We start from the raw sequence: 26,175 nt of genomic DNA on the forward strand, positions 1-26,175 counted from the left end.
AGTCGCCACGGCCGTTGTGAAATTCAGGATTCCCGTAGGGAAAGCTAGCCTCCGGGGGCATCAAAACAACTCAGGGAACAGGTCTCCCTTCCCCACGTAACACCTGTCCCACCCCCGCCCACTAATCTCTCCGCAAACCAAGGAGGGGAAGGTTGTGAGGATTGGGTTGGTGGTGGAGTGGGAGGCCTCAGAGAGAGGGAGGGAGAGAGACAGATAGAGACTGGCGGAGGAGACCGGTGCGGATACGAGGGGCTTTGGCGATATTGCTCCCAGTTCAGGCAGCGCTCCGCTCACTACAGGTAGATGACAAGGACAACAGTCAACGTCACGGCGAGGATCACCAGGAAAGGAAGCCAGGTCCGCAAAAAACCTCCGAAACTGGGAAAGAGGAACAGCGAGGGAACAGCGTCAGACTGCATCACAAATAACTTTGATTGCAATAAATGGCAGAGTAGGCACCAGAGGGGCTGAATGGACCTCCTCCTGTTCCTGTGCAACAGGCTCGAGAGAGAGAGAGAGAGGCTGAATGGGCCTCCTCCTGTTCCTGTGCAACAGGCCCGAGAGAGAGAGAGAGGGGCTGAATGGCCTCCTCCTGTTCCTGTGTAACAGACTCGAGAGAGAGAGGGAGGGGCTGAATGGGCCTCCTCCTGTTCCTGTGTAACAGGCTCGAGAGAGAGAGAGAGAGGGGCTGAATGGCCTCCTCCTGTTCCTGTGTAACAGGCTCGAGAGAGAGAGAGAGGCTGAATGGGCCTCCTCCTGTTCCTGTGTAACAGGCTCGCGAGAGAGAGAGAGGCGGAATGGGCCTCCTCCTGTTCCTGTGTAACAGGCTCGAGAGAGAGAGAGAGAGGGGCTGAATGGGCCTCCTCCTGTTCCTGTGTAACAGGCTCGAGAGAGAAAGGGGCTGAATGGCCTCCTCCTGTTCCTGTGTAACAGGCTCGAGAGAGAAAGGGGCTGAATGGCCTCCTCCTGTTCCTGTGTAACAGGCTCGAGAGAGAGAGGGGCTGAATGGCCTCCTCCTGTTCCTGTGTAACAGGCTCGAGAGAGAGAGAGAGGGGCTGAATGGGCCTCCTCCTGTTCCTGTGTAACAGGCTCGAGAGAGAGAGAGGGGCTGAATGGGCCTCCTCCTGTTCCTGTGTAACAGGCTCGAGAGAGAGAGGGGCTGAATGGGCCTCCTCCTGTTCCTGTGTAACAGGCTCGAGAGAGAGAGAGGGGCTGAATGGACCTCCTCCTGTTCCTGTGTAACAGGCTCGAGAGAGAGAGAGAGAGAGAGAGGGGCTGAATGGCCTCCTCCTGTTCCTGTGTAACAGGCTTGAGAGAGAGAGAGAGAGAGAGAGGGGCTGAATGGGCCTCCTCCTGTTCCTGTGTAACAGGCTCGAGAGAGAGAGAGAGGCTGAATGGGCCTCCTCCTGTTCCTGTGTAACAGGCTCGAGAGAGAGAGAGAGAGAGAGGGGCTGAATGGGCCTCCTCCTGTTCCTGTGTAACAGGATCGAGAGAGAGAGAGAGGGGCTGAATGGGCTCCTCCTGTTCCTGTGCAACAGGCTCAAGAGAGAGAGAGGGGCTGAATGGGCCTCCTCCTGTTCCTGTGTAACAGGCTCGAGAGAGAGAGAGGGGCTGAATGGGCCTCCTCCTGTTCCTGTGTAACAGACTCGAGAGAGAGAGAGAGGGGCTGAATGGGCCTACTCCTGCTCCTGTGTAACAGGCTCGAGACAGAGAGAGGGGCTGAATGGGCTCCTCCTGTTCCTGTGCAACAGGCTCAAGAGAGAGAGGGGCTGAATGGCCTCCTCCTGTTCCTGTGTAACAGGCTCGAGAGAGAGAGAGAGGGGCTGAATGGGCCTCCTCCTGTTCCTGTGTAACAGGCTCAAGAGAGAGAGAGGGGCTGAATGGGCCTCCTCCTGTTCCTGTGTAACAGGCTCGAGAGAGAGAGAGAGGGGCTGAATGGGCCTCCTCCTGTTCCTGTGTAACAGGCACGAGAGAGAGAGAGAGAGGGGCTGAATGGGCCTCCTCCTGTTCCTGTGTAACAGGCTCGAGAGAGAGAGAGAGAGAGAGAGGCTGAATGGCCTCCTCCTGTTCCTGTGTAACAGGCTCGAGAGAAAGAGAGAGAGAGAGGGGCTGAATGGCCTCCTCCTGTTCCAGGGGTCACTGGACAGGGATCGGGAGCAGGAATGGGGCTGATTCACCCCCCTCTCCCTAACCCAGGGGTGACTGGACAGGGATCGGGAGCAGGAATGGGGCTGATTCACCCCCTCTCCCTAACCCAGGGGTCACTGGACAGGGATCGGGAGCAGGAATGGGGCTGATTCACCCCCCCTCCCTAACCCAGGGGTCAGTGGACAGGGATCGGGAGCAGGAATGGGGCTGATTCACCCCCTCTCCCTAACCCAGGGGTGACTGGACAGGGATCGGGAGCAGGAATGGGGCTGATTCATCCCCTCTCCCTAACCCAGGGGTGACTGGACAGGGACCGGGAGCAGGAATGGGGCTGATTCACGTAACCCGGAGGATACTGTACCTGACGTATTTGCCATGGACCAGCATCAGGAAACAGAGTTTGACCATATTCCACGAGGTTCTGTTGTCATATCGCATCAGGTTGAGGGCCATTGCGACATGCGAGTGACAATTGTCACAACACAGGTTGTGCTACAGACAGAAAACAACTGTTAAACCCCGCTACATCATTCGAGACTGCCAGAAAATCCCTCTTTCAAACCCCTTCCCCTCCCCCCTGCCCCCGGCTAGTGAACAGAGAGAGTTGAAAAATCAAAATCTCTGTCGGGCTGTTTTGATTAACAGGCCATCCGGTGTAACGTGGAGAATCGAGCACAACCACCCAATCCGTGCCCTTTCAATTGAGTTCTTTGCTGACACTGCCCGAAATGTTGTTAGAGAGAAGATGGTTAAGAGGTGACTTAATAATAGAGGCATACAAGATGATCAGAGGACTAGATAGGGTGGATAGTGAGAGCCTTTTTCCTCGGATGGTGATGGCTAGCACGAGGGGACATAGCTTTAAATTGAGGGGTGATAGATATAGGACAGATGTTAGAGGTAGGTTCTTTACTCAGAGAGTGGTAAGGGCGTGGAATGCCCTGCCTGCAGCAGTAGTGGACTCGTCAACATTAAGAGCATTCAAATGGTTATTGGATAAACATATGGATGATATTGGAATAGTGTAGGTTAGATGGGCTTTAGATTGGTTTCACAGGTCGGCGCAACATCGAGGGCCGAAGGGCCTGTACTGCGCTGTAATGTTCTATGTTCTAAATGTGAATGTTTGGCTGAGATTCAAATGCTACAACGATCTCTCTTTTTTTAAAAAAAAATTCCCACCCACCCCGGTAAGTTTGCAGATGAAACAAAGACTGGATGGATGGCCAAAAGTGAGGCTGAGAGTTTTGGACGACGAGAAGATAGAGACTGGGTGGTCAGATAGGCAGATAAATGGCAGGTGGAGTTTAACACTGAAAGGTGCGAGGTGATACACTTTGGAAGGAGTAATTTGACAAGGAAGTATTCAATGGATGGCAGGACACAAGGAACAAAGGGACCTTGGCGTGTTAGTCCACAGATCACTGAAGACAGAAGGGCATGTTAGTCGGATGGTGAAAAAGGCATATGGGACACTTGCCATTATCAATTAAGGCAAAGATTACAAAAGCAGGCAGGACATGATGGAGTTGTATGGAGCTTTGGTGAGGCCACAGCTGGAGTACTGAGTGCAGTTCTGGTCGCCACATTATAGGAGGGACGTGATCGCACTGGAGGGGATCCAGAGGAGATTCATCAGGACGCTGCCTGGGATGGAGCGTTTCAGTTCGGAAGAGAGGTCGGGTAGGCTTGAGTTGTTTGTGTTGGAGCAGAGAAGACTGAGGGGACAACCTGATTGAGATGTACAAGATTATGAGGGGCATGGACAGGGTGGATAAGGAGCAGCTGTTCCCCTTAGCTGAAGGGTCAGTCCCGAGGGGACACAGGTTCAAGGTGAGGGGGCGGGGGAAGGGGGGGGATGTGGGGAAAAGCTTTTTCACCCAGAGGATGGTGAGGGTCTGGAATGCCCGGGAGGGTGGTGGAAGCGGGATGCCACACATCCTTTAAAAAGTATCTGGATGAACACTTGGCACAGTGGTTAGCACTGCTGCCTCACAACACCAGGGACCCCGGTTCGATTCCCGGCCTCGGGTCACTGTCTGTGTGGAGTTCACGACATTCTCCTCGTGTCTGCGTGGGTTTCCTCCGGGTGCTCCGGTTTCCTCCCACACTCCAAAGATGTGCAGGTTGGGTGGACTGGCCATGCTAAATTGCCCCTTCGTGTCCAAAGATGTGCAGGTTGGGTGGATTGGCCATGCTAAATTGCCCCTTCGTGTCCAAAGATGTGCAGGTTGGGTGGATTGGCCATGCTAAATTGTCCCTTAGTGTCCAAAGATGTGCGGGTTGGGTGGATTGGCCATGCTAAATTGTCCCTTAGTGTCCAAAGATGTGGTGTTTAGGTGGATTGATCATGCTAAATTGTCCCTTAGTGTCCAAAGATGTGTAGGTTGGGTGGATTGGCCATGCTAAATTGCCCCTTCGTGTCCAAAGATGTGCAGGTTGGGTGGATTGGCCATGCTAAATTGTCCCTTAGTGTCCAAAGATGTGCGGGTTGGGTGGATTGGCCATGCTAAATTGTCCCTTAGTGTCCAAAGATGTGGTGTTTAGGTGGATTGATCATGCTAAATTGTCCCTTAGTGTCCAAAGATGTGTAGGTTGGGTGGATTGGCCATGCTAAATTGTCCCTTAGTGTCCAAAGATGTGCAGGTTAGGTGGATTGGCCATGATAAATTGTCCTAGTGTCCAAAGATGTGCAGGTTAGGTGGATTGGCCATGATAAATTGTCCCTTAGTGTCCAAAGATGTGCAGGTTAGGGGGATTGGCCATGATAAATTGTCCCTTAGTGTCCAAAGATGTGTCGGTTGGGTGGATTGGCCATGCTAAATTGTCCCTTAGTGTCCAAAGATGTGTAGGTTGGGTGGATTGGCCATGCTAAATTGTCCCTTAGTGTCCAAAGATGTGCAGGTTGGGTGGATTGGTCATGTTAAATTGTCCCTTAGTGTCCAAAGATGTGCAGGTTGGGTGGATTGGCCATGCTAAATTGTCCCTTAGTGTCCAAAGAGAGACAGACTCGATAGACCGAATGGCCTCTTCTGCACTGCCGGGACCCTATGATTCTATAATATTCAAGGCTACCTGCCAAGTGCTGGTAGATGGGATTGGGTGGGAGGCCAGGTGTTCCACGTGTGTCGGTGCAGAGATGATGGGCTGAAGGGCCACTTCTACACTGTGCAATGCCGAGAGATCAGACTCAGACAGACATTAGCCCCCCCAGAAGCCACAGCCCCCGCCTTACCATTCTGTGCTTGTACTCCTCCGATGCTTCAAGGACGCTGGTATCCCAGGGATTGGGTCCAGTCCGGTAAACCTTGGTGGGATCCAGCTGCCAGTACCTGCCGGGATCGAGGGCCACAGTCAGCGTTTGGCACGGGGAAATCTGAACGGACCATCACCCCGGCCCAGAGCACCCACCGTCACAAGCGCCATACTCTACACGGCGGCTAACATTATAACATCTTCTTCACAAAAGGCAGAGGGATCTGGGTGTCCTTGTTCATGAATCGCTCTGCAGCTGGTGCACGCAGACCGATTGCAGTGAGGCAATTGGAATGGTGGCCTTTAGGAATTAGGAGCGGAGATAGGGAAATTCATCCCTTCGAGCCTGCCCCGCCATTCAATTAGATCATGGCTGATCTCTCCCTGCTCTCAATTCCACTCCCCACCTGTTCACCATCTCCCTTTAACCCGTTTTTTTGAAATCAGGTCGTAACGCTGTCTGTCACAGTGGGTTAGCGCTGCTGCCTCACAGCGTCAGGGACCCGGGTTCGATTCCCGGCTCGGGTCACTGTCTGTGCGGAGTCTGCACATTCTCCCCGTGTCTGCGTGGGTTTCCTCCGGTTTCCTCCCACAGTCTGAAAGACGTGCTGGTTAGGGTGCATTGGCCGTGCCAAATTCTCCCTCAGTGTAACCCGAACCAGAGTGTGGCGACTAGGGGATTCTCACAGTAACTTCATTGCAGTGTTAATGTGAGCCGACTTGTGACACTAATAAACTTTTTTTTTTTAAATTTAAACTATCAATCCCTTTTGGTATTTCATATACCTCCATCAGATTCCCCCCCCCCCCCCCCCCCCCCCCTCATCCTTCCAAACTCAGGCAAGTAGAAGCCCAAACTGTTTAATCTCCCAACGCCAACTTTTACAGATGCACCATAGAAAGCATTCTTTCCAGATGTATCACAGCTTGGTATGTCTCCTGCTCTGCCCAAGACCGCAAGGAACTACAAAAGGTCGTGAATGTAGCCCAATCCATCACGCAAACCAGCCTCCCGTCCATTGACTCCGTCTACACTTCCCGCTGCCTCGGGGAAAAGCAGCCGGCATAATCAAGGATCCCCCCCACACACCCCGGACATTCTCTCTTCCACCTTCTTCCATCGGGAAAAAGATACAATAATCTGAGGTCACGTACCGACCGACTCAAGAACAGCTTCTTCCCTGCTGCCGTCAGACTTTTGAATGGACCTACTTCACACGAACTTGATCTTTCTCTACACCCTAGCTGTGACTGTAACACTACATTCTGCACTCTCTCATTTCCTTCTCTATGAACTGTATGCTTTGTCTGTATTGTCGATATTGATTCCGGAGTTGAGGGGGTTGGCTTATGAGGAGAGACTGAGTAGACTGGGGCTATACTCATTGGAATTCAGAAGAATGAGGGTAGATCTTATAGAAACATAAGATTATGAAGGGAATACCCTCACTATAAGAAGGATGTGGAAGCGCTGGAAAGAGTGCAGAGGAGATTTACCAGGATGCTGCCTGGTTTGGAGGGTAGGTCTTATGAGGAAAGGTTGAGGGAGCTAGGGCTGTTCTCTCTGGAGCGGAGGAGGCTGAGGGGAGACTTAATAGAGGTTTATAAAATGACGAAGGGGATAGATAGAGTGAACGTTCAAAGACTATTTCCTCGGGTGGATGGAGCTATTACAAGGGGGCATAACTATAGGGTTCGTGGTGGGAGATACAGGAAGGATATCAGAGGTAGGTTCTTTACGCAGAGAGTGGTTGGGGTGTGGAATGGACTGCCTGCAGTGATAGTGGAGTCAGACACTTTAGGGACATTTAAGCGGTTATTGGATAGGCACATGGAGCACACCAGGATGATAGGGAGTGGGATAGCTTGATCTTGGTTTCAGATAAAGCTCGGCACAACATCGTGGGCCGAAGGGCCTGTTCTGTGCTGTACTGTTCTATGTTCTATAATAGATAAGATAGAAGCAGGGAAGTTGTTTCCACTGGCGGGTGAAACTAGAACTAGGGGGCATGGCCTCAAAATAAGGGGAAGCACATTTAGGACTGAGTTGAGGAAGAACTTCTTCACACAAAGGGTTGTGAATCTGTGGAATTCCCTGCCCAGTGAAGCAGTTGAATGTTTTTAAGGCAAGAATAGATAAAGTTTTGAACTGTAAAGGAATTAAGGGTTATGGTGAGCGGGCGGGTAAGTGAAGCTGAGTCCACAAAAAGATCAGCCGTGATCTTATTGAATGGCGGAGCAGGGTCGAGGGGCCAGACGGCCGACTCCTGCTCCTAGTTCTTATGGTATGTTCTTATAACGCGCAAGAAAACAATACTTTTCACTGTATCCCAATACACGTGACAATAATAAATCAAATCAACCGACTCAAGAACAGCTTCTTCCCTGCTGCTGTCAGACTTTTGAATGGACCTACCTCGCCTTAAGCTGATCTTTCTCTACGCCCTAGCTTTGACTGTAACCCTACATTCTGTACTCTCTCCTTTCCTTCTCTATGAACAGTATGCTTTGTCTGTTTCGTGCGCAAGAAACAATACATTTCATTGTATCCCAATCCATGTGACAATAAATCAAATTGCTACATTCTGCACCCTCTATTTTCCTTCTCCCCTCTGTACTCTATGAGCGGTATGCTTTGCATAGCATGCAAGAAACAATACTTTTCAGTGGAGAAACTTGGTTTGTTCTCACTGGAACGATGGAGGTTGAAAGGGCGACCTGATAGAAGTCTACAAGATTATGAGGGGCATGGACAGAGTGGATCGTCAGAAGCTTTCTCCCACAGCGGAAGAGTCAATTACTCGGGGGCACAGGTTTAAGGTGCGAGGGGCAAGGTTTAAAGGAGATGTACGAGGCAGATTTTTTACACAGAGAGTAGTGGGTGCCTGGAACTCGTTGCCGGGGGAGGTAGTGGAAGCGGATACGGTAGTGACTTTTAAGGGGTATCTTGACAAATACATGAATAGGATGGGAATAGAGGGTCCCCGGTAGAGAATCATAGAACCCTACAGTGCAGAAAGAGGCCATTCGGCCCATCGAGTCTGCACCGACCACAACCCCACCCTGGCCCTACTCCCATATCCCTACACATTTTATCCACTAATCCCTCTAACCTACGCATCTCAGGACACTAAGGGGCAATTTTATCACGGCCAATCAACCTAACCCGCACATCTTTGGACTGTGGGAAACCGGAGCACCCGGAGGAAACCCACGCAGACACGAGGAGAATGTGGAAACTCCACACAGACAGTGACCTAAGCCGGGAATCGAACCCAGGTCCCTGGAGCTGTGAAGCAGCAGTGCTAACCACTGTGCTACCGTGCCGCCCATCTTATAGAAACTTACAGGATACTGCGAGGCCTGGATAGAGAGGACGTGGAGAGGATGTTTCCACTTGTAGGAAAAACTAGAACCAGAGGGAACAACCTCAGGCTGAAGGGACGATCCTTTAAAACAGAGATGAGGAGGAAGTTCTCCAGCCAGAGAGTGGTGAATCTGTGGAACTCTTTGCCGCAGAAGGCTGTGGAGGCCGGGTCATTGAGTGTCTTTAAGACAGAGATAGATGGGTTCCTGATTAATAAGGGGATCAGGGGTTATGGGGAAAAGGTAGGAGAATGGGGATGAGGAAAATATCAGCCATGGTTGAATGGCGGAGCAGACTCGATGAGCCGAGTGGCCTCATTCTGCTCCTATGTTTTATGGAAACTGTGCGTGGACCATTTAAAAGCTGGTATTGAGTTCTGTGCTAAAATGCAGAGTGCGCACAGACTGCAGATTGCAACATCTATTTCAAAAGGACCAAAAGTATCAGGGTTGCCTTGGTAACCGGTTCTGCAGGCTGTTGCCTTTTTGTCAGCCTACGAGTTTGAAGACAACGCTCAACTACTAAGAACCTGTCAGATTTGAATTTGAGGGTGGCACAGTGGGTTAGCGCTGCTGCCTCACAGCGCCAGGGACCCGGGTTCGATTCCCGGCTCGGGTCACTGTCTGTGCGGAGTCGGCACCTTCTCCCCCGTGTCTGCGTGGGTTTCCTCCGGGTGCTCCGGTTTCCTCCCACAGTCCGAAGATAGTGTTGGCAGTCAGGATCTTTTCTCCCCTAGAGTCCAAACGTCTAATTCTTAGGGTGTAGCGATTGACATCTGTGGTAATGGGAGCTCTGGGACGGGAGGAAAGAGTGATGGAGAGAGACAGGGAGAGGGATGGAGGGAGGGTCACAGAATACCTACAGTGCAGAGGAGGCCATTCGGCCCACCGAGTCTACACTGTCCACAATCCCACCTAGGTCCTATCCCCGTAATATATTTACCCTGCTCATCCCTCTAACCTCTGCATCTTTGGACACTAAGGGGCAATTGAGCACGGCCAATCCACCCAACCTGCACATCTTTGGACTGTGGGAGGAAACCGGAGCACCCGGAGGAAACCCACGCAGACACGGGGAGAACGTGCAGACTCCGCACAGACAGTGACCCGAGCCGGGAATCGAACCCGGGTCCCTGGCGCTGTGAGGCAGCAGTGCTAACCCACTGTGCCGTCAGCGAGGTTGAGGCAGAGACAGTCAGGTAGAGGGGGAGAGACATTCGCCGGGATGGTAGCATGTGGGAGGAATGGAGATAGGGTCCGCGTGTGAGGAGGGAGCGAGTGGATGAGTGGTGTCCCATCTCGGGTGATAAGAGTTTGTGTCTCTCACTGAAAGCTGGAGTCTGATGATGCAGCTGTATAGAACGCTGGTTAGGCCACATTTGGAATACTGCGTCCAGTTCTGGTCGCCGCACTACCAGAAGGACGTGGAGGCGTTAGAGAGAGTGCAGAGAAGGTTTACCAGGATGTTGTCTGGTAGAACATAGAACATAGAAAGCCACAGCACAAACAGGCCCTTCGGCCCACAAGTTGCGCTGATCATATCCCTACCTCTAGGCCTATCTATAGCCCTCAATCCCATTAAATCCCATGTACTCATCCAGAAGTCTCTTAAAAGACCCCAACGAGTTTGCCTCCACCACCACCGACGTCAGCCGATTCCACTCACCCACCACCCTCTGAGTGAAAAACTTACCCCTGACATCTCCTCTGTACCTACCCCCCAGCACCTTAAACCTGTGTCCTCTCGTAGCAACCATTTCAGCCCTTGGAAATAGCCTCTGAGAGTCTACCCTATCCAGACCTCTCAACATCTTGTAAACCTCTATCAGGTCACCTCTCATCCTTCGTCTCTCCAGGGAGAAGAGACCAAGCTCCCTCAACCTATCCTCATAAGGCATGCCCCCCAATCCAGGCAACATCCTTGTAAATCTCCTCTGCACCCTTTCAATGGCTTCAACATCTTTCCTGTAATGAGGTGACCAGAACTGCGCGCAGTACTCCAAGTGGGGTCTAACCAGGGTCCTATAAAGCTGCAGCATTATCTCCCGACTCCTAAACTCAATCCCTCGATTAATGAAGGCTAGTACGCCGTACGCCTTCTTGGCCGCATCCTCCACCTGCGAGGCCGATTTAAGAGTCCTATGGACCCGGACCCCAAGGTCCTTCTGATCCTCTACACTGCTAAGAATGGTACCTTTCATATTATACTGCTGCTTCATCCCATTGGACCTGCCAAAATGGATCACTACACACTTATCCGGGTTGAAGTCCATCTGCCATTTCTCCGCCCAGTCTTGCATTCTATCTATGTCTCGCTGCAACTTCTGACATCCCTCCAAACTATCCACAACACCACCTACCTTGGTGTCGTCAGCAAACTTACCAACCCATCCCTCCACTTCCTCATCCAGGTCTTTAATGAAAATGACAAACAGCAAGGGTCCCAGAACAGATCCCTGGGGCACTCCACTGGTCACTGACCTCCATGCAGAGAAAGACCCCTCCACAGCCACTCTCTGCCTTCTGCAGGCAAGCCAGTTCTGGATCCACAAGGCAACAGCCCCTTGGATCCCATGCCCTCTCACTTTCTCAAGAAGTCTTGCATGGGGGACCTTATCGAACGCCTTGCTGAAGTCCATATAGACCACATCCACCGCTCTTCCTTCGTCAATGTGTTTGGTCACATTTTCAAAGAACTCAACCAGGCTCGTAAGGCACGACCTGCCCTTGACAAAGCCGTGCTGACTACTTTTGATCATACTAAACTTCTCTAGATGATCATAAATCCTGTCTCTCAGGATCCTCTCCATCAACTTACCAACCACTGAGGTTAGACTCACCGGTCGGTAATTTCCCGGGCTGTCCCTGTTCCCTTTCTTGAATATAGGGACCACATCTGCAATCCTCCAATCCTCCGGAACCCCTCCCGTCTCCATCGACGATGCAAAGATCATCGCCAAAGGCTCCGCAATCTCCTCCCTCGCCTCCCACAGTAACCTGGGGTACATCCCATCCGGTCCCGGCGACTTACCAACCTTGATGCCATTCAATAGTTCCAACACATCCTCTTTCTTTATGTCCACATGCTCGATCCTTTCTGTCCACCGCAAACCAGCAGTACAACCACCCAGATCCCTTTCCACCGTGAATACCGAGGTAAAGTATTCATTAAGCACCTCCGCCATTTCTAACGGTTCCGCACAAACTTTTCCCCCTTCACCTTTTAAGGGTCCTATGCCTTCACATCTCATCCTTTTACTCTTGACATATTTGTAGAAAGCCTTGGGATTCTCCTTAATCTTACCCGCCAAGGTCTTCTCATGACCCCTTCTCGCTCTCCTAATTTCCTTCTTAAGCTCCTTCCTACATCGCGTATACTCCTCTAAATCCTTAACACCTCCTAGCTCTCTGAACCTTCTGTACGCCTCTCTTTTCTTATTTACCAGGTTCATCACAACCTTCGTGCACCACGGTTCCCGTACCCTACCAACACCCCCCTGTCTCATCGGAACGTTGTCATGCAGAGCTCCAGACAAACATTCCTTGTAAATCCTCCACTTTCCTTCGGTACTTTTCCCCAAGAATGCCTCCTTCCAATTTACCCGTCTAATTTCCTCCCTGATGACACTGTATTTCCCTTTACTCCAGAGAAACACTTTCCTAGCCTGCCTGATCCTATCTCTTTCCAATGCTATCGTGAAGGAGATAGAATTATGATCGCTATCCCCAAGATGCTCACCCACCGAGAGATCCTCCACCTGTCCAGGTTCATTAGCCAGCACCAGATCAAGTACAGCCTCTCCTCTAGTAGGCTTATCCACATACTGTGTCAGGAAACTCTCCTGGACACACCTAACAAACTCCTCTCCATCCAAACCCCTAGCCCTAGGGATATTCCAATCTATGTTTGGGAAATTAAAATCTCCCATCACGACAACTCTGTTATTCCTACATCTCTCCAGGATCTGTTTCCCCATCTGCTCCTCAACATCTCTGTTACTATTGGGCGGCCTATAGAAAACACCCAACAAAGTTACCGACCCCTTCCTGTTCCTCCTGGTATGGAGGGTCTTAGCTGTGAGGAGAGATTGGGTAGACTGGGGTTGTTCTCCCTGGAAAGACGGAGAATGAGGGGAGATCTAATAGAGCTGTACAAGATTATGAAGGGGATAGATAGGGTGAACAGTGGGAAGCTTTTTCCCAGATCAGAAGTGACGTTCACGAGGGGTCACGGGCTCAAGGTGAGAGGGGCGAAGTATAAGAGAGAGTGGTGGGAGTGTGGAATGAGCTGCCGGATAAAGTGGTAAATGCGGGGTCACTTTTAACATTTAAGAAAAACTTGGACGGGTTCATGGATGAGAGGGGTGTGGAGGGATATGGTCCAAGTGCAGGTCAGTGGGACTAGGCATAAAATGGTTCGGCACAGACAAGAAGGGCCAAAAGGCCTGTTTCTGAGCTGTAATTTTCTATGGTTCTATAACTCAGATATCAGAGGGACGTTTTTTACACAGAGGGTGGTGGGGGCCTGGAATGCGCTGCCAAGTAGGGTGGTGGAGGCAGGCACGCTGACATCGTTTAAGACTTACCTGGATAGTCACATGAGCAGCCTGGGAATGGAGGGATACAAACGATTGGTCTCGTTGGACCAAGGAGCGGCACAGGCTTGGAGGGCCGAAGGGCCTGTTTCCTGTGCTGTACTGTTCTTTGTTCTTTGACTCTGCTGTCTGGTTAGGGTGCATTGGCCGTGCTAAATTCTCGCTCAGTTTAACCCGAACAGGCGCCGGAGTGTGGCGACGAGGGGGATTTTCACAGTAACTTCATTGCAGTGTTAATGTAAGCCTTAGTTGTGACACGAATAAATAAATTTTTAAAAAGGTGACCTGAAATGTAAAAAACATTGGTGAGGCCACATTTGGAGGACTGCGTACAGTCCTGGTCACCCTGCGATAGGAAGGATATTATCAAACTGGGAAAGGGCGCAAAAAAGATTGACAAGGACGTGACTGGGACGAGAAGGTTTGAACTGTAAGGAAAGGCTGGATAGGCTGGGACTTTTTCTCTGGAGCACAGGAGGACGAGCGGGGATGGGGAGGAAACCTTAGAGAGGTTTATAAAACCATGAGGGGCAGAGATAAGGTGAATCGTCTTTTCCCCAGGGTAAGGGAGTCCAAACTTGGAGAATAAACCTTTAAGGTGAGAGAGGAAAGGTAGAAAAGGGACCTGAGGGACAGGTTTTTCCACACACCAGATGGTGCATATATGGAATGAGGTGCCAGAGGAAGTGGGAGAAGTGCAGTGGCACAAAAGTCGCATGGGTTTCCCACACACACTGACTCTCACTAGGGTACGGGTCCCACACACACTGACCCTCAGTGGGGTACGGGTTCCCCACACACTGACTCTCACTGGGGTACGGGTCCCACACACACTGACTCTCACTGGGGTACGGGTTCCACACACACTGACTCTCACTGGGGTACGGGTTCCACACACACTGACTCTCACTGGGGTACGGGTCGCCCACACACTGACTCTCACTGGGGTACGGGTTCCACACACACTGACTCTCACTGGGGTACGGGTTCCACACACACTGACTCTCACTGGGGTACGGGTCCCACACACACTGACCCTCACTGGGGTACGGGTCCCACACACACTGACTCTCACTGGGGTACGGGTTCCACACACACTGACTCTCACTGGGGTACGTGTCCCACACACACTGACTCTCACTGGGGTACGGGTCCCACACACACTGACTCTCACTGGGGTACGGGTGCCACACACACTGACTCTCACTGGGGTACGGGTTCCACACACGCTGACTCTCTCTGGGGTACGGGTTCCACACACACTGACTCTCACTGGGGTACGGGTCCCACACACACTGACTCTCACTGGGGTACGGGTTCCACACACACTGACTCTCACTGGGGTACGGGTTCCACACACACTGACTCTCACTGGGGTACGGGTTCCACACACACTGACTCTCACTGGGGTATGGGTCCCACACACACTGACTCTCACTGGGGTACGGGTCCCACACACACTGACTCTCACTGGGGTACGGGTCCCACACACACTGACTCTCACTGGGGTACGGGTCCCACACACACTGACTCTCACTGGGGTCAACTCAACTCAGTCCTAAGTCACGGATGGATGGATTCCTGATCGGTAAGGGAATTAGGGGTTATGGGGATCAGGCGGGTAAGTGGAACTGATCCACTTCAGATCAGCCATGATCTTATTGAATGGCGGGGCAGGCTCGAGGGGCTAGATGGCCTACTCCTGCTCCTATTTCTTATATTCTTATGTTCTTGAACATATTCAACGAGGTAGCCTCCACTGCTTCAATGGGCAGAGAATTCCAGAGATTCACTACCCTCTGAGAGAAGAAGTTCCCCCTCAACTCTGTTCTGAACCGGCCCCCCCTTATTTTGAGGCTGTGCCCTCTAGTTCTGGTTTCCCTTCTAAGTGGAAAGAATCTCTCCACCTCTACCCTATCCAGCCCCTTCATCATCTTATATGTCTTAATATAAGCTTTTATATTAATTAACTTCTAACCGTTAATTCAGAAGAGATAGCACCTTCTCAAGTCATTGTGAGAAGTCTCACAACACCAGGTTAAAGTCCAACAGGTTTATTTGGGATCACTCACCTGATGAAGGAGCAGCGCTCCGAAAGCTCGTGAACTCAAATAAACACCAGGTCAAGGGGGACTAACCACAAGATATATTTCTGATTTTTAAAAATGGGTTAAAAGGATATGGGGAAAAGGTGGGGAGGAGGATTTGAGACCAGGGAGAGATCAGCCATGATCTGATTGAATGGTGGGGCAGGCTCCAAGGGCTGCAGCTGTATAAGGTGCTGGTGAGGCCACACCTGGAGTACTGTGCACAGTTTTGGTCTCCTTACTTGAGAAAGGATATACTGGCACTGGAGGGGGTGCAGAGGAGATTCACTCGGTTGATTCCGGAGTTGAGAGGGTTGGCTTATGAGGAGAGACTGAGTAGACTGGGGCTATACTCATTGGAATTCAGAAGAATGACTGGAGATCTTATAGAAACAAATAAGATTATGAAGGGAATAGATAAGATAGAAGCAGGGAAGTTGTTTCCACTGGCGGGTGAAACTAGAACTAGGGGGCATGGCCTCAAAATAAGGGGGAGTAGATTTAGGACTGAGTTGAGGAAGAACTTCTTCACACAAAGGGTTGTGAATCTGTGGGATTCCCTGCCCAGTTGAGGCTACCTCATTGAATGTGTTTAAGGCAAGGATAGATAGATTTTTGAAGGAATGAAGGTTATGGTGAGCGGGCGGGTAAGTGGAGCTGAGTCCACAAAAAGATCAGCCATGATCTTATTGAATGGCGGAGCAGGTTCGAGGGGCCAGATGACTTCCTCCTGCTCCTAGTTCAGATGTTCTTAAGGGCTGAATTTACCTACTTCCGCTCCTAATAACTGAAACGGAATGTTTAAGAATGGGGGGGGGTGGGGGAGAGAGAACAGCAGTGTATAAAAATAGCAAATTCACTTGGAGACATGCCCGTGTGATCTGGTGACTATGGGGGTATAGCGAGGGGGGGGTGGTGGGGGGGGGGGGGGGGGGGGGGGGGGGGTGGAGGTAGGCATGGGGGGGGGAGAGAAAGCGGGGGGGATGTTGGAGACACATTCTCTCGCTCTCACACACACAGACCCGCACGGCGTACTTACTTGCTGGGATTCCCGAAAGCCATATTGTCTTCCTGAAATGAGACAACAGGAGAGTCAGAATTCACTCGCAACCCCTCACACAGACAGGCGGAAAATTCTCAGCCCCGTCCCGGTACCTACCGACACGTAGTAAGGCCCAGCAAAGTCCCGGATAATTCCCGACAAGGTGCAGATCCCCATGTGTCCGATGACAGGGAAAACCCAGCTGTACAAGGGGAAAAGAACAGCCTGTTCACCAATGTCGCAAATCAGCTCACATTAACACTGCAATGAAGTTACTGTGAAAATCCCCCAGTCGCCACACTCCGGCTCCTGTTCGGGTTACACTGAGGGAGAATTTAGCACGGCCAATGCACCCTAACCAGCACGTCTTTCAGACTGTGGGAGGAAACCGGAGCACCAGGAGGAAACCCACGCAGACACGGGGAGAATGTGCAGACTCCACACAGACAGCGAACCAAGCCGGGAATCGAACCCAGGTCCCTGGCGCGGTGAGGCAGCAGTGCTAACCCAGTGTGCCCCGCTATGAGAGTCAGTGTGTGTGGGACCCATACCCCAGTGAGAGTCAGTGTGTGTGGAACCCGTACCCCAGAGAGAGTCAGCGTGTGTGAAACCCGTACCCCAGTGAGAGTCAGTGTGTGTGGGACCCGTACCCCAGTGAGAGTCAGTGTGTGTGGGACCCATACCCCAGTGAGAGTCAGTGTGTGAGGGACCCATACCCCAGTGAGAGTCAGCGTGTGTGAAACCCGTACCCCAGTGAGAGTCAGTGTGTGTGGGACCCGTACCCCAGTGAGAGTCAGTGTGTGTGGGACCCGTACCCCAGTGAGAGTCAGTGTGTGTGGAACCCATACCCCAGTGAGAGTCACTGTGTGTGGGACCCGTACCCCAGTGAGAGACAGTGTGTGTGGAACCCGTACCCCAGTGAGAGTCAGTGTGTGTGGAACCCGTACCCCAGTGAGAGTCAGTGTGTGTGGGACCCGTACCCCAGTGAGAGTCAGTGTGTGTGGGACCCGTACCCCAGTGAGAGTCAGTGTGTGTGGGACCCGTACCCCAGTGAGAGTCAGTGTGTGTGGGACCCGTACCCCAGTGAGAGTCAGTGTGTGTGGAACCCATACCCCAGTGAGAGTCACTGTGTGTGGGACCCGTACCCCAGTGAGAGTCAGTGTGTGTGGAACCCGTACCCCAGTGAGAGTCAGTGTGTGTGGAACCCGTACCCCAGTGAGAGTCAGTGTGTGTGGAACCCGTACCCCAGTGAGAGTCAGTGTGTGTGGGACCCGTACCCCAGTGAGAGTCAGTGTGTGTGGAACCCGTACCCCAGTGAGAGTCAGTGTGTGTGGGACCCGTACCCCAGTGAGAGTCAGTGTGTGTGGAACCCGTACCCCAGTGAGAGTCAGTGTGTGTGGAACCCGTACCCCAGTGAGAGTCAGTGTGTGTGGGACCCGTACCCCAGTGAGAGTCAGTGTGTGTGGAACCCGTACCCCAGTGAGAGTCAGTGTGTGTGGAACCCGTACCCCAGTGAGAGTCAGTGTGTGTGGAACCCGTACCCCAGTGAGAGTCAGTGTGTGTGGAACCCGTACCCCAGTGAGAGTCAGCGTGTGTGGGACCCGTACCCCAGTGAGAGTCAGTGTGTGTGGGACCCGTACCCCAGTGAGAGTCAGTGTGTGTGGAACCCGTACCCCAGTGAGAGTCGGTGTGTGTGGAACCCGTACCCCAGTGAGAGTCAGTGTGTGTGGAACCCGTACCCCAGTGAGAGACAGTTTGTGTGGAACCCGTACCCCAGTGAGAGTCAGTGTGTGTGGAACCCGTACCCCAGTGAGAGTCAGTGTGTGTGGAACCCGTACCCCAGTGAGAGTCAGTGTGTGTGGGACCCGTACCCCAGTGAGAGTCAGTGTGTGTGGAACCCGTACCCCAGTGAGAGTCAGTGTGTGTGGGACCCGTACCCCAGTGAGAGACAGTGTGTGTGGAACCCGTACCCCAGTGAGAGTTAGTGTGTGTGGAACCCGTACCCCAGTGAGAGTCAGTGTGTGTGGGACCCGTACCCCAGTGAGAGTCAGTGTGTGTGGAACCCGTACCCCAGTGAGAGTCAGTGTGTGTGGAACCCGTACCCCAGTGAGAGTCAGTGTGTGTGGAACCCGTACCCCAGTGAGAGTCAGTGTGTGTGGAACCCGTACCCCAGTGAGAGTCAGTGTGTGTGGGACCCGTACCCCAGTGAGAGTCAGTGTGTGTGGGACCCGTACCCCAGTGAGAGTCAGTGTGTGTGGGACCCGTACCCCAGTGAGAGTCAGTGTGTGTGGGACCCGTACCCCAGTGAGAGTCAGTGTGTGTGGGACCCGTACCCCAGTGAGAGTCAGTGTGTGTGGAACCCGTACCCCAGTGAGAGTCAGTGTGTGTGGGACCCGTACCCCAGTGAGAGACAGTGTGTGTGGAAGCCGTACCCCAGTGAGAATCAGTGTGTGTGGAACCCGTACCCCAGTGAGAGTCAGTGTGTGTGGAACCCGTACCCCAGTGAGAGTCAGTGTGTGTGGAACCCGTACCCCAGTGAGAGTCAGTGTGTGTGGAACCCGTACCCCAGTGAGAGTCAGTGTGTGTGGAACCCGTACCCCAGTGAGAGTCAGTGTGTGTGGGACCCGTACCCCAGTGAGAGTCAGTGTGTGTGGAACCCGTACCCCAGTGAGAGTCAGTGTGTGTGGGAAACCCATGCGACTTTTGTGCCACTGCACTTCTCCCACTTCCTCTGGCACCTCATTCCATATATGCACCATCTGGTGTGTGGAAAAACTTGTCCCTCAGGTCCCTTTTCTACCTTTCCTCTCTCACCTTAAAGGTTTATTCTCCAAGTTTGGACTCCCTTACCCTGGGGAAAAGACGATTCACCTTATCTCTGCCCCTCATAGTTTTATAAACCTCTCTAAGGTTTCCTCCCCATCCCCGCTCGTCCTCCTGTGCTCCAGAGAAAAAGTCCCAGCCTATCCAGCCTTTCCTTACAGTTCAAACCTTCTCGTCCCAGTAACGTCCTTGTCAATCTTTTTTGCGCCCTTTCCCAGTTTGATAATATCCTTCCTATCGCAGGGTGACCAGGACTGTACGCAGTCCTCCAAATGTGGCCTCACCAATGTCTTTTACATTTCAGGTCACCTTTTTTAAAATTTATTTTTTTCGTGTCACAACTAAGTCTTACATTAACACTGCAATGAAGTTACTGTGAAAATCCCCCTCGTCGCCACACTCCGGCGCCTGTTCGGGTTACACTGAGCGAGAATTTAGCACGGCCAATGCACCCTAACCAGACAGCGGAGTCAAAGAACAAAGAACAAAGAGCACAGGAAACAGGCCCTTCGGCCCTCCAAGCCTGTGCCGCTCCTTGGTCCAACTGGACCAATCGTTTGTATCCCTCCATTCCCAGGCTGCTCATGTGACTATCCAGGTAAGTCTTAAACGATGTCAGCGTGCCTGCCTCCACCACCCTACTTGGCAGCGCATTCCAGGCCCCCACCACCCTCTGTGTAAAAAACATCCCTCTAATATCTGCGTTATACTTCGCCCCTCTCACCTTGAGCCCGTGACCCCTCGTGAACGTCACTTCTGATCTGGGAAAAAGCTTCCCACCGTTCATCCTATCTATCCCCTTCATAATCTTGTACACCTCTATTCGATCTCCCCTCATTCTCCGTCTTTCCAGGGAGAACAACCCCAGTCTACCCAATCTCTCCTCACAGCTAAGACCCTCCATACCAGGCAACATCCTGGTAAACCTTCTCTGCACTCTCTCTAACACCTCCACGTCCTTCTGGTAGTGCGGCGACCAGAACTGGACGCAGTACTCCAAATGTGGCCTAACCAGCGTTCTATACAGCTGCATCATCAGACTCCAGCTTTCAGTGAGAGACACAAACTCTTATCACCCGAGATGGGACACCACTCATCCACTCGCTCCCTCCTCACACGCGGACCCTATCTCCATTCCTCCCACATGCTCCCATCCCGGCGAATGTCTCTCCCCCTCTACCTGACTGTCTCTGCCTCAACCTCGCTGACGGCACAGTGGCACAGTGGGTTAGCACTGCTGCCTCACAGCGCCAGGGACCGGGGTTCGATTCCCGGCCTCGGGTCACTGTGCAGAGTCTGCACGTTCTCCCCGTGTCTGCGTGGGTTTCCTCCGGGTGCTCCGGTTTCCTCCCACAGTCCAAAGATGTGCAGGTTGGATGGATTGGCCGTGCTAAATTGCCCTTAGTGTCCAAAGATGCAGAGGTTAGAGGGATGAGCAGGGTAAATATATTACGGGGATAGGACCTAGGTGGGATTGTGGACAGTGTAGACTCGGTGGGCCGAATGGCCTCCTCTGCACTGTAGGTATTCTGTGACCCTCCCTCCATCCCTCTCCCTGTCTCTCTCCATCACTCTTTCCTCCCGTCCCAGAGCTCCCATTACCACAGATGTCAATCGCTACACCCTAAGAATTAGACGTTTGGACTCTGGGGGAGAAAAAGATCCTGACTGCCAACACTATCGATTCCTCTCAACATTGCATAGATTGCAACACGTGATATCCAGTGTGTCTGAGTAGCCTGGGACTATACTCATTGGAATTCAGAAGTATGCCGGGAGATCTTCGATTCATAGAAACATAAGAACATAAGAAATAGGAGCAGGAGTAGGCCATCTAGCCCCTCGAGCCTGCCCCGCCATTCAATAAGATCATGGCTGATCTGACGTGGATCAGTACCACTTACCCGCCTGATCCCCATAACCCTTAATTCCCTTACCGATCAGGAATCCATCCATCCGCGCTTTAAACATATTCAGCGAGGTAGCCTCCACCACCTCAGTGGGCAGAGAATTCCAGAGATTCACCACCCTCTGGGAAAAGAAGTTCCTCCTCAACTCTGTCTTAAACCAACCCCCCTACAGTGCAGAAGGAGGCCATTCGACCCATCGAGTCTGCACCCACCACAATCCCACCCAGGCCCTATCCCCATAATCCCTTGCATTTACCCTAGCTCGTCTCTCTGACACTAAGGGGCAATTTAGCATGGCCAGTCCACCTAACCTGCGCATCTTTGGACTCTTGTAGAATCTACAAATTCAGGAATTTCTTAGAATCTTAGAAACCCTACAGCACAGAGAAAGGCCATCGAGTCTGCACCGACCACAATCCCACCCAGGCCCTACCCCCATATCCCTACATATTTTACCCACTAACCTATGCATCTCAGGACACGAAGGGGCAATTTTAGCATGGCCAATCAACCTAACCCGCACATCTTTGGACTGTGGGAGGAAACCGGAGCACCCGGAGGAAACCCACGCAGACACGAGGAGAATGTGCAAACTCCACACAGACAGTGACCCGAGCCGGGAATCGAACCCGGGACCCTGGAGCTGTGAAGCAGCAGTGCTAACCACTGTGCTACCGTGCCGCGCAATGTGGCGGTCAGACACAGCAATTATGATCACTCTTTCCCAGGGCACTTATACCCCGAGTTTTCGACATTTCAACTCAGGGAGTGGGGGGGGTGCAGGAGAGATATTCTCACTACCCATCCAACCTCTGACCATCGTTAGACTTCATAGAATCCCTATAGTGCAGAAGGAGGCCATTCAGCCCATCGAGCCTGAATCAACCACGATCCCACCCAGGCCTTATTCCTGTAACCCCCTGCTAATCCCCTGACACTAGGGTCAATTTAGCTTGGCCAATCAACTTAACCTGCACATCTTTGGAGTGTGGGAAGAAACCGGGGCACCCGGAGGAAACCCACGCCGACACGGGGAGAATGTGCAGATTCCACACAGGCAGTGACCCAACATAAAAACATAAGAAATAGGAGCAGGAGTAGGCCATCTGGCCCTTCGAGCCTGCCCCGCCATTCAACAAGATCATGGCTGATCTGAAGCAAATCAGTTCCACTTACCCGCCTGCTCCCCATATCCCCTAATTCCCTTATCGATCAGAAAACTATCCACCCGTGATTTAAACATATTCAACGAGGAAGCCTCCACCACTTCAATGGGCAGAGAATTCCAGAGTTTCACCACCCTCTGAGAGAAGAAGTTCCCCCTCAACTCTGTTCTGAACCGGCCCCCCCTTATTTTGAGGCTGTGCCCTCTAGTTCTGATTTCCCTTCTAAGTGGAAAGAATCTCTCCACCTCTACCCTATCCAGCCCCTTCATTATCTTATATGTCTCTATAAGATCACCCCTCATCCTTCTAAACTCCAACGAGTACAGACCCAATCTGTTTAATCTCTGCCAAGGCCAGATTGAACCAGGGTCCCTGACGCTGTGAGGCAGCAGTGCCTGCCACTGTGCCACCCATACCTTCTAATCCAGGCCTCCGTATCCTGCCCTGTAATATGGCAGCAGAGACAGCGCTATGATCACTCTTTCCCAGGTCTGTAACAGCCCCCAAGTATTCGACATTTCGACTCGGGAAAGGGCGGGGGGGTAAAGATTCAGACTGCCTACCCTACCTCTGACCATCGAATGAAACTTCCAGCTCATACCCTCTAATCCAGGCCTCCGCACCGGTGATCAGACAGCGTTATGATCACTCTTTCCCAGGGCTCTAATACCACCTAAAGTATTCGGCATTTCAATTCCGGGGAGGAGGGGTGTAAAGGTTCAGACTGCCCACCCTACCTCTGACCATCGTACAGACCTAGAACCATAGAAAATTACAGCTCAGAAACAGGCCTTTTGGCCCTTCTTGTCTGTGCCGAACCATTTTTTGCCGAGTCCCACTGACCTGCACTTGGACCATATCCTTCCACACCCCTTTCATCCATGAACCCGTCCAAGTTTTTCTTAAATGTTAAAAGTGACACCGCATTTACCACTTTATCCGGCAGCTCATTCCACACTCCCACCACTCTCTGCGTGAAGAAGCCCCCCCTAATATTCCCTTTAAACTTTTCTCCTTTCACCCTTAACCCATGCCCTCTGGGTTTTTTCTCCCCTAGCCTCAGCGGAAAAAGCCTGCTTGCATTCACTCTATTTATACCCATCAAAATCTTATACACCTCTATCAAATCTCCCCTCATTCTTCTACGCTCCAGGGAATAAAGTCCCAACCTATTCAATCTCTCTCTGTAACTCAGCTTCTCAAGTCCCGGCAACATCCTTGTGAACCTTCTCTGCACTCTTTCAACCTTATTTCCATCCTTCCTGTAACTAGGTGACCAAAACTGTACACAATACTCCAAATTCGGCCTCACCAATGCCTTATATAACCTCGATGTGGAGATGCCGGCGTTGGACTGGGGTAAACACAGTAAGAAGTTTAACAACACCAGGTTAAAGTCCAACAGGTTTATTTGGTAGCAAAAGCCACACAAGCTTTCGGAGCTGCAAGCCCCTTCTTCAGGTGAGTGGGAATTCTGTTCACAAACAGAGCTTTCAAGACACAGACTCAATTTACATGAATAATGGTTGGAATGTGAATACTTACAACTAATCAAGTCTTGTGTGGCTTTTGCTACCAAATAAACCTGTTGGACTTTAACCTGGTGTTAAACTTCTTACTATATAACCTCACCATAACATTCCAACTTTTATACTCGATACTCCGATTTATAAAGGCCAATGTACCAAAGGCACTCTTTACGACCCTATCCACCTGTGACGTCGCTTTTAGGGAACTCTGTACCTGTATTCCCAGATCCCTCTGTTCAACTGCACTCTTCAGAGTCCTACCATTTACCCTGTACGTTCTACTTTGGTTTGTCCTTCCTCTAGCTCATCCCGTGTAATGCAGGCCTCCGCACCCTGTAATCAGACAGCGTTATGATCACTCTTTCCCAGGTCTGTAACAGCCCCCAAGTATTCGACATTTCAACTCGGGAAAGGGCGGGGGGGTAAAGATTCAGACTGCCCACCCTACCTCTGACCATCGGATGAAACTTCCAGCTCATACCCTCTAATCCAGGCCTCCGCACCATGTAATCAGACAGCGTTATGATCACTCTTTCCCAGGTCTGTAACAGCCCCCAAGTATTCGACATTTCAACTCGGGAAAGGGCGGGGGGGTAAAGATTCAGACTGCCCACCCTACCTCTGACCATCGGATGAAACTTCCAGCTCATACCCTCTAATCCAGGCCTCCGCACCATGTAATCAGACAGTGTTATGATCACTCATTCCCAGGTCTGTAACAGCCCCCAAGTATTCGACATTTCAACTCGGGAAAGGGCGGGGGGGTAAAGATTCAGACTGCCCACCCTACCTCTGACCATCGGATGAAACTTCCAGCTCATCCCCTCTAATCCAGGCCTCCGCACCATGTAATCAGACAGCGTTATGATCACTCTTTCCCAGGTCTGTAACAGCCCCCAAGTATTCGACATTTCAACTCGGGAAAGGGCGGGGGGGGTAAAGATTCAGACTGCCCACCCTACCTCTGACCATCGGATGAAACTTCCAGCTCATCCCCTCTAATCCAGGCCTCCGCACCCTGTAATCAGACAGTGTTATGATCACTCTTTCCCAGGGCTCTAATACCCCTCCCCCCCAGTATTGGACATTTAAGCTCTGGGGGGGGGGGGTGGGGGAGGATTCTATGCCTCTGACCATTGCCCAGACCTCAGTATGTGATATAAAGTGTGTGAGACTCACGATAAGAGGGGGATGGGACTCCACACCAGGCTGTGGGGAAACCTCTGCCGCTCCACATCCATCCGCTTCATTCTCCCCTCGACCACAACAGTCAACCTACTTCCGCCCCTCCCCCCAACCCACTTCCGGTCCCACTCCCCCCCAACATCCGCCCCTCAAACGGCGTCACTTCCTGCCCCCCCCCCCCGCCCGCTCACTGCGGCTGCGCAGATCGGCTCCGGAAGTGCACTTCTGGCCCCCATTTCCGCTCGGCCTCTCCCTCCAGCGACACGGCCACTTCCGCCCCTCATGTGCCGTCACGTCCGCTTCAACCCGCCACCAGTTTCGAGCCGCACGTCACGTCCCACGCACACATACGTCATCTTGCCCCGCTTCCGGTCAACCGCCACCGTCAGAGCACATTAGACATCCGCCCCGCAAGCCAATCGTCACATCCTGTCCCCTCAAATCATCTTTGAATCAGGATCAAAAAGCAGCAAATCTCAGCAAGGTCTGACAGAAAAAGGTAACAGAGCCAACAGCTTCTTTTCAGGATGAGCCTTGGTCAGGAGTTGAGAAAGATCCACTCTGAAGCAGGGTCAAAGTCGGAGATTTTCCAGCATTCTCTGTTTATGTTTGAACCGGGAGGCGCGTTGCTGGGCTGAGCGCGCATGACAGGAAGTACAGGTGGTTCTCCCAATGCCCCGCATCCGTTTGGCCGCCATCCGAAGGAAACATTGCACATCCGCCCCGCTGATTGTCGTCACGTCCTGTGTCCTCCTGTCAATGAACAAAGAGGGCTGAGAGCGCATGACAGGAAGCAGGGCGTCCGTGTGCCCCGCATCCGGTTGGCAGCCATTGTTGGGGTTAAGGGCACATCCGCCCCCCAGTGAATGCGTCACATCCGTTTGCCCCCGGGAGGAACGAGAGTCCCGCCCCTAGAGTTTAGTACGCACGACAGTAATTATTTCAAAATGCCGCGCATCCGATTGGCCGCCATCCCATGCCCAAAGTCACATCCTCTCCCGTCATCCAACTCCATGAGTCTAACAAGATAGTAAGTGCGCCTGACAGGAAGTCTCCTGAGTGTTCCAGG

At 52.0% G+C, this 26,175-nt stretch overlaps 1 protein-coding gene across 1 annotated transcript; it reads right to left on the reverse strand.

Annotated features, from left to right (window-relative positions):
- Positions 1-159: 159 nt before the first annotated feature.
- On the reverse strand, positions 160-25,221 carry LOC144489657 (transmembrane protein 222-like). The gene is made up of 6 exons (XM_078207517.1): positions 25,101-25,221; positions 16,611-16,695; positions 16,491-16,522; positions 5,384-5,480; positions 2,510-2,640; positions 160-378 (listed from the first exon to the last, which is right to left on the reverse strand). The coding sequence occupies exons 1-6, from the start codon at positions 25,169-25,171 to the stop codon at positions 294-296; spliced, it is 501 nt and encodes a 166-aa protein (XP_078063643.1). The 5' UTR covers positions 25,172-25,221; the 3' UTR covers positions 160-293.
- Positions 25,222-26,175: the final 954 nt, after the last annotated feature.

Source organism: Mustelus asterias, unplaced genomic scaffold (assembly GCF_964213995.1).
Source record: "Mustelus asterias unplaced genomic scaffold, sMusAst1.hap1.1 HAP1_SCAFFOLD_2409, whole genome shotgun sequence".
Lineage (NCBI taxonomy): Eukaryota > Metazoa > Chordata > Chondrichthyes > Carcharhiniformes > Triakidae > Mustelus > Mustelus asterias.

What these genes read in the sequence shown, in the direction of transcription:
- LOC144489657 (XM_078207517.1), bottom strand. Translation starts at nt 25,171, where the DNA reads ATGAAGCGGATGGATGTGGAGCGGCAGAGGTTTCCCCACAGCCTGGTG. An exon ending in AGTCCCATCCCCCTCTTATC is followed by an intron (nt 16,696 to 25,100) that starts GTGAGTCTCACA and finishes CCCCTTGTACAG; the next exon opens with CTGGGTTTTCCCTGTCATCG. An exon ending in GTCCATGGCAAATACGTCAG is followed by an intron (nt 379 to 2,509) that starts GTACAGTATCCT and finishes CCTCTTTCCCAG; the next exon opens with TTTCGGAGGTTTTTTGCGGA.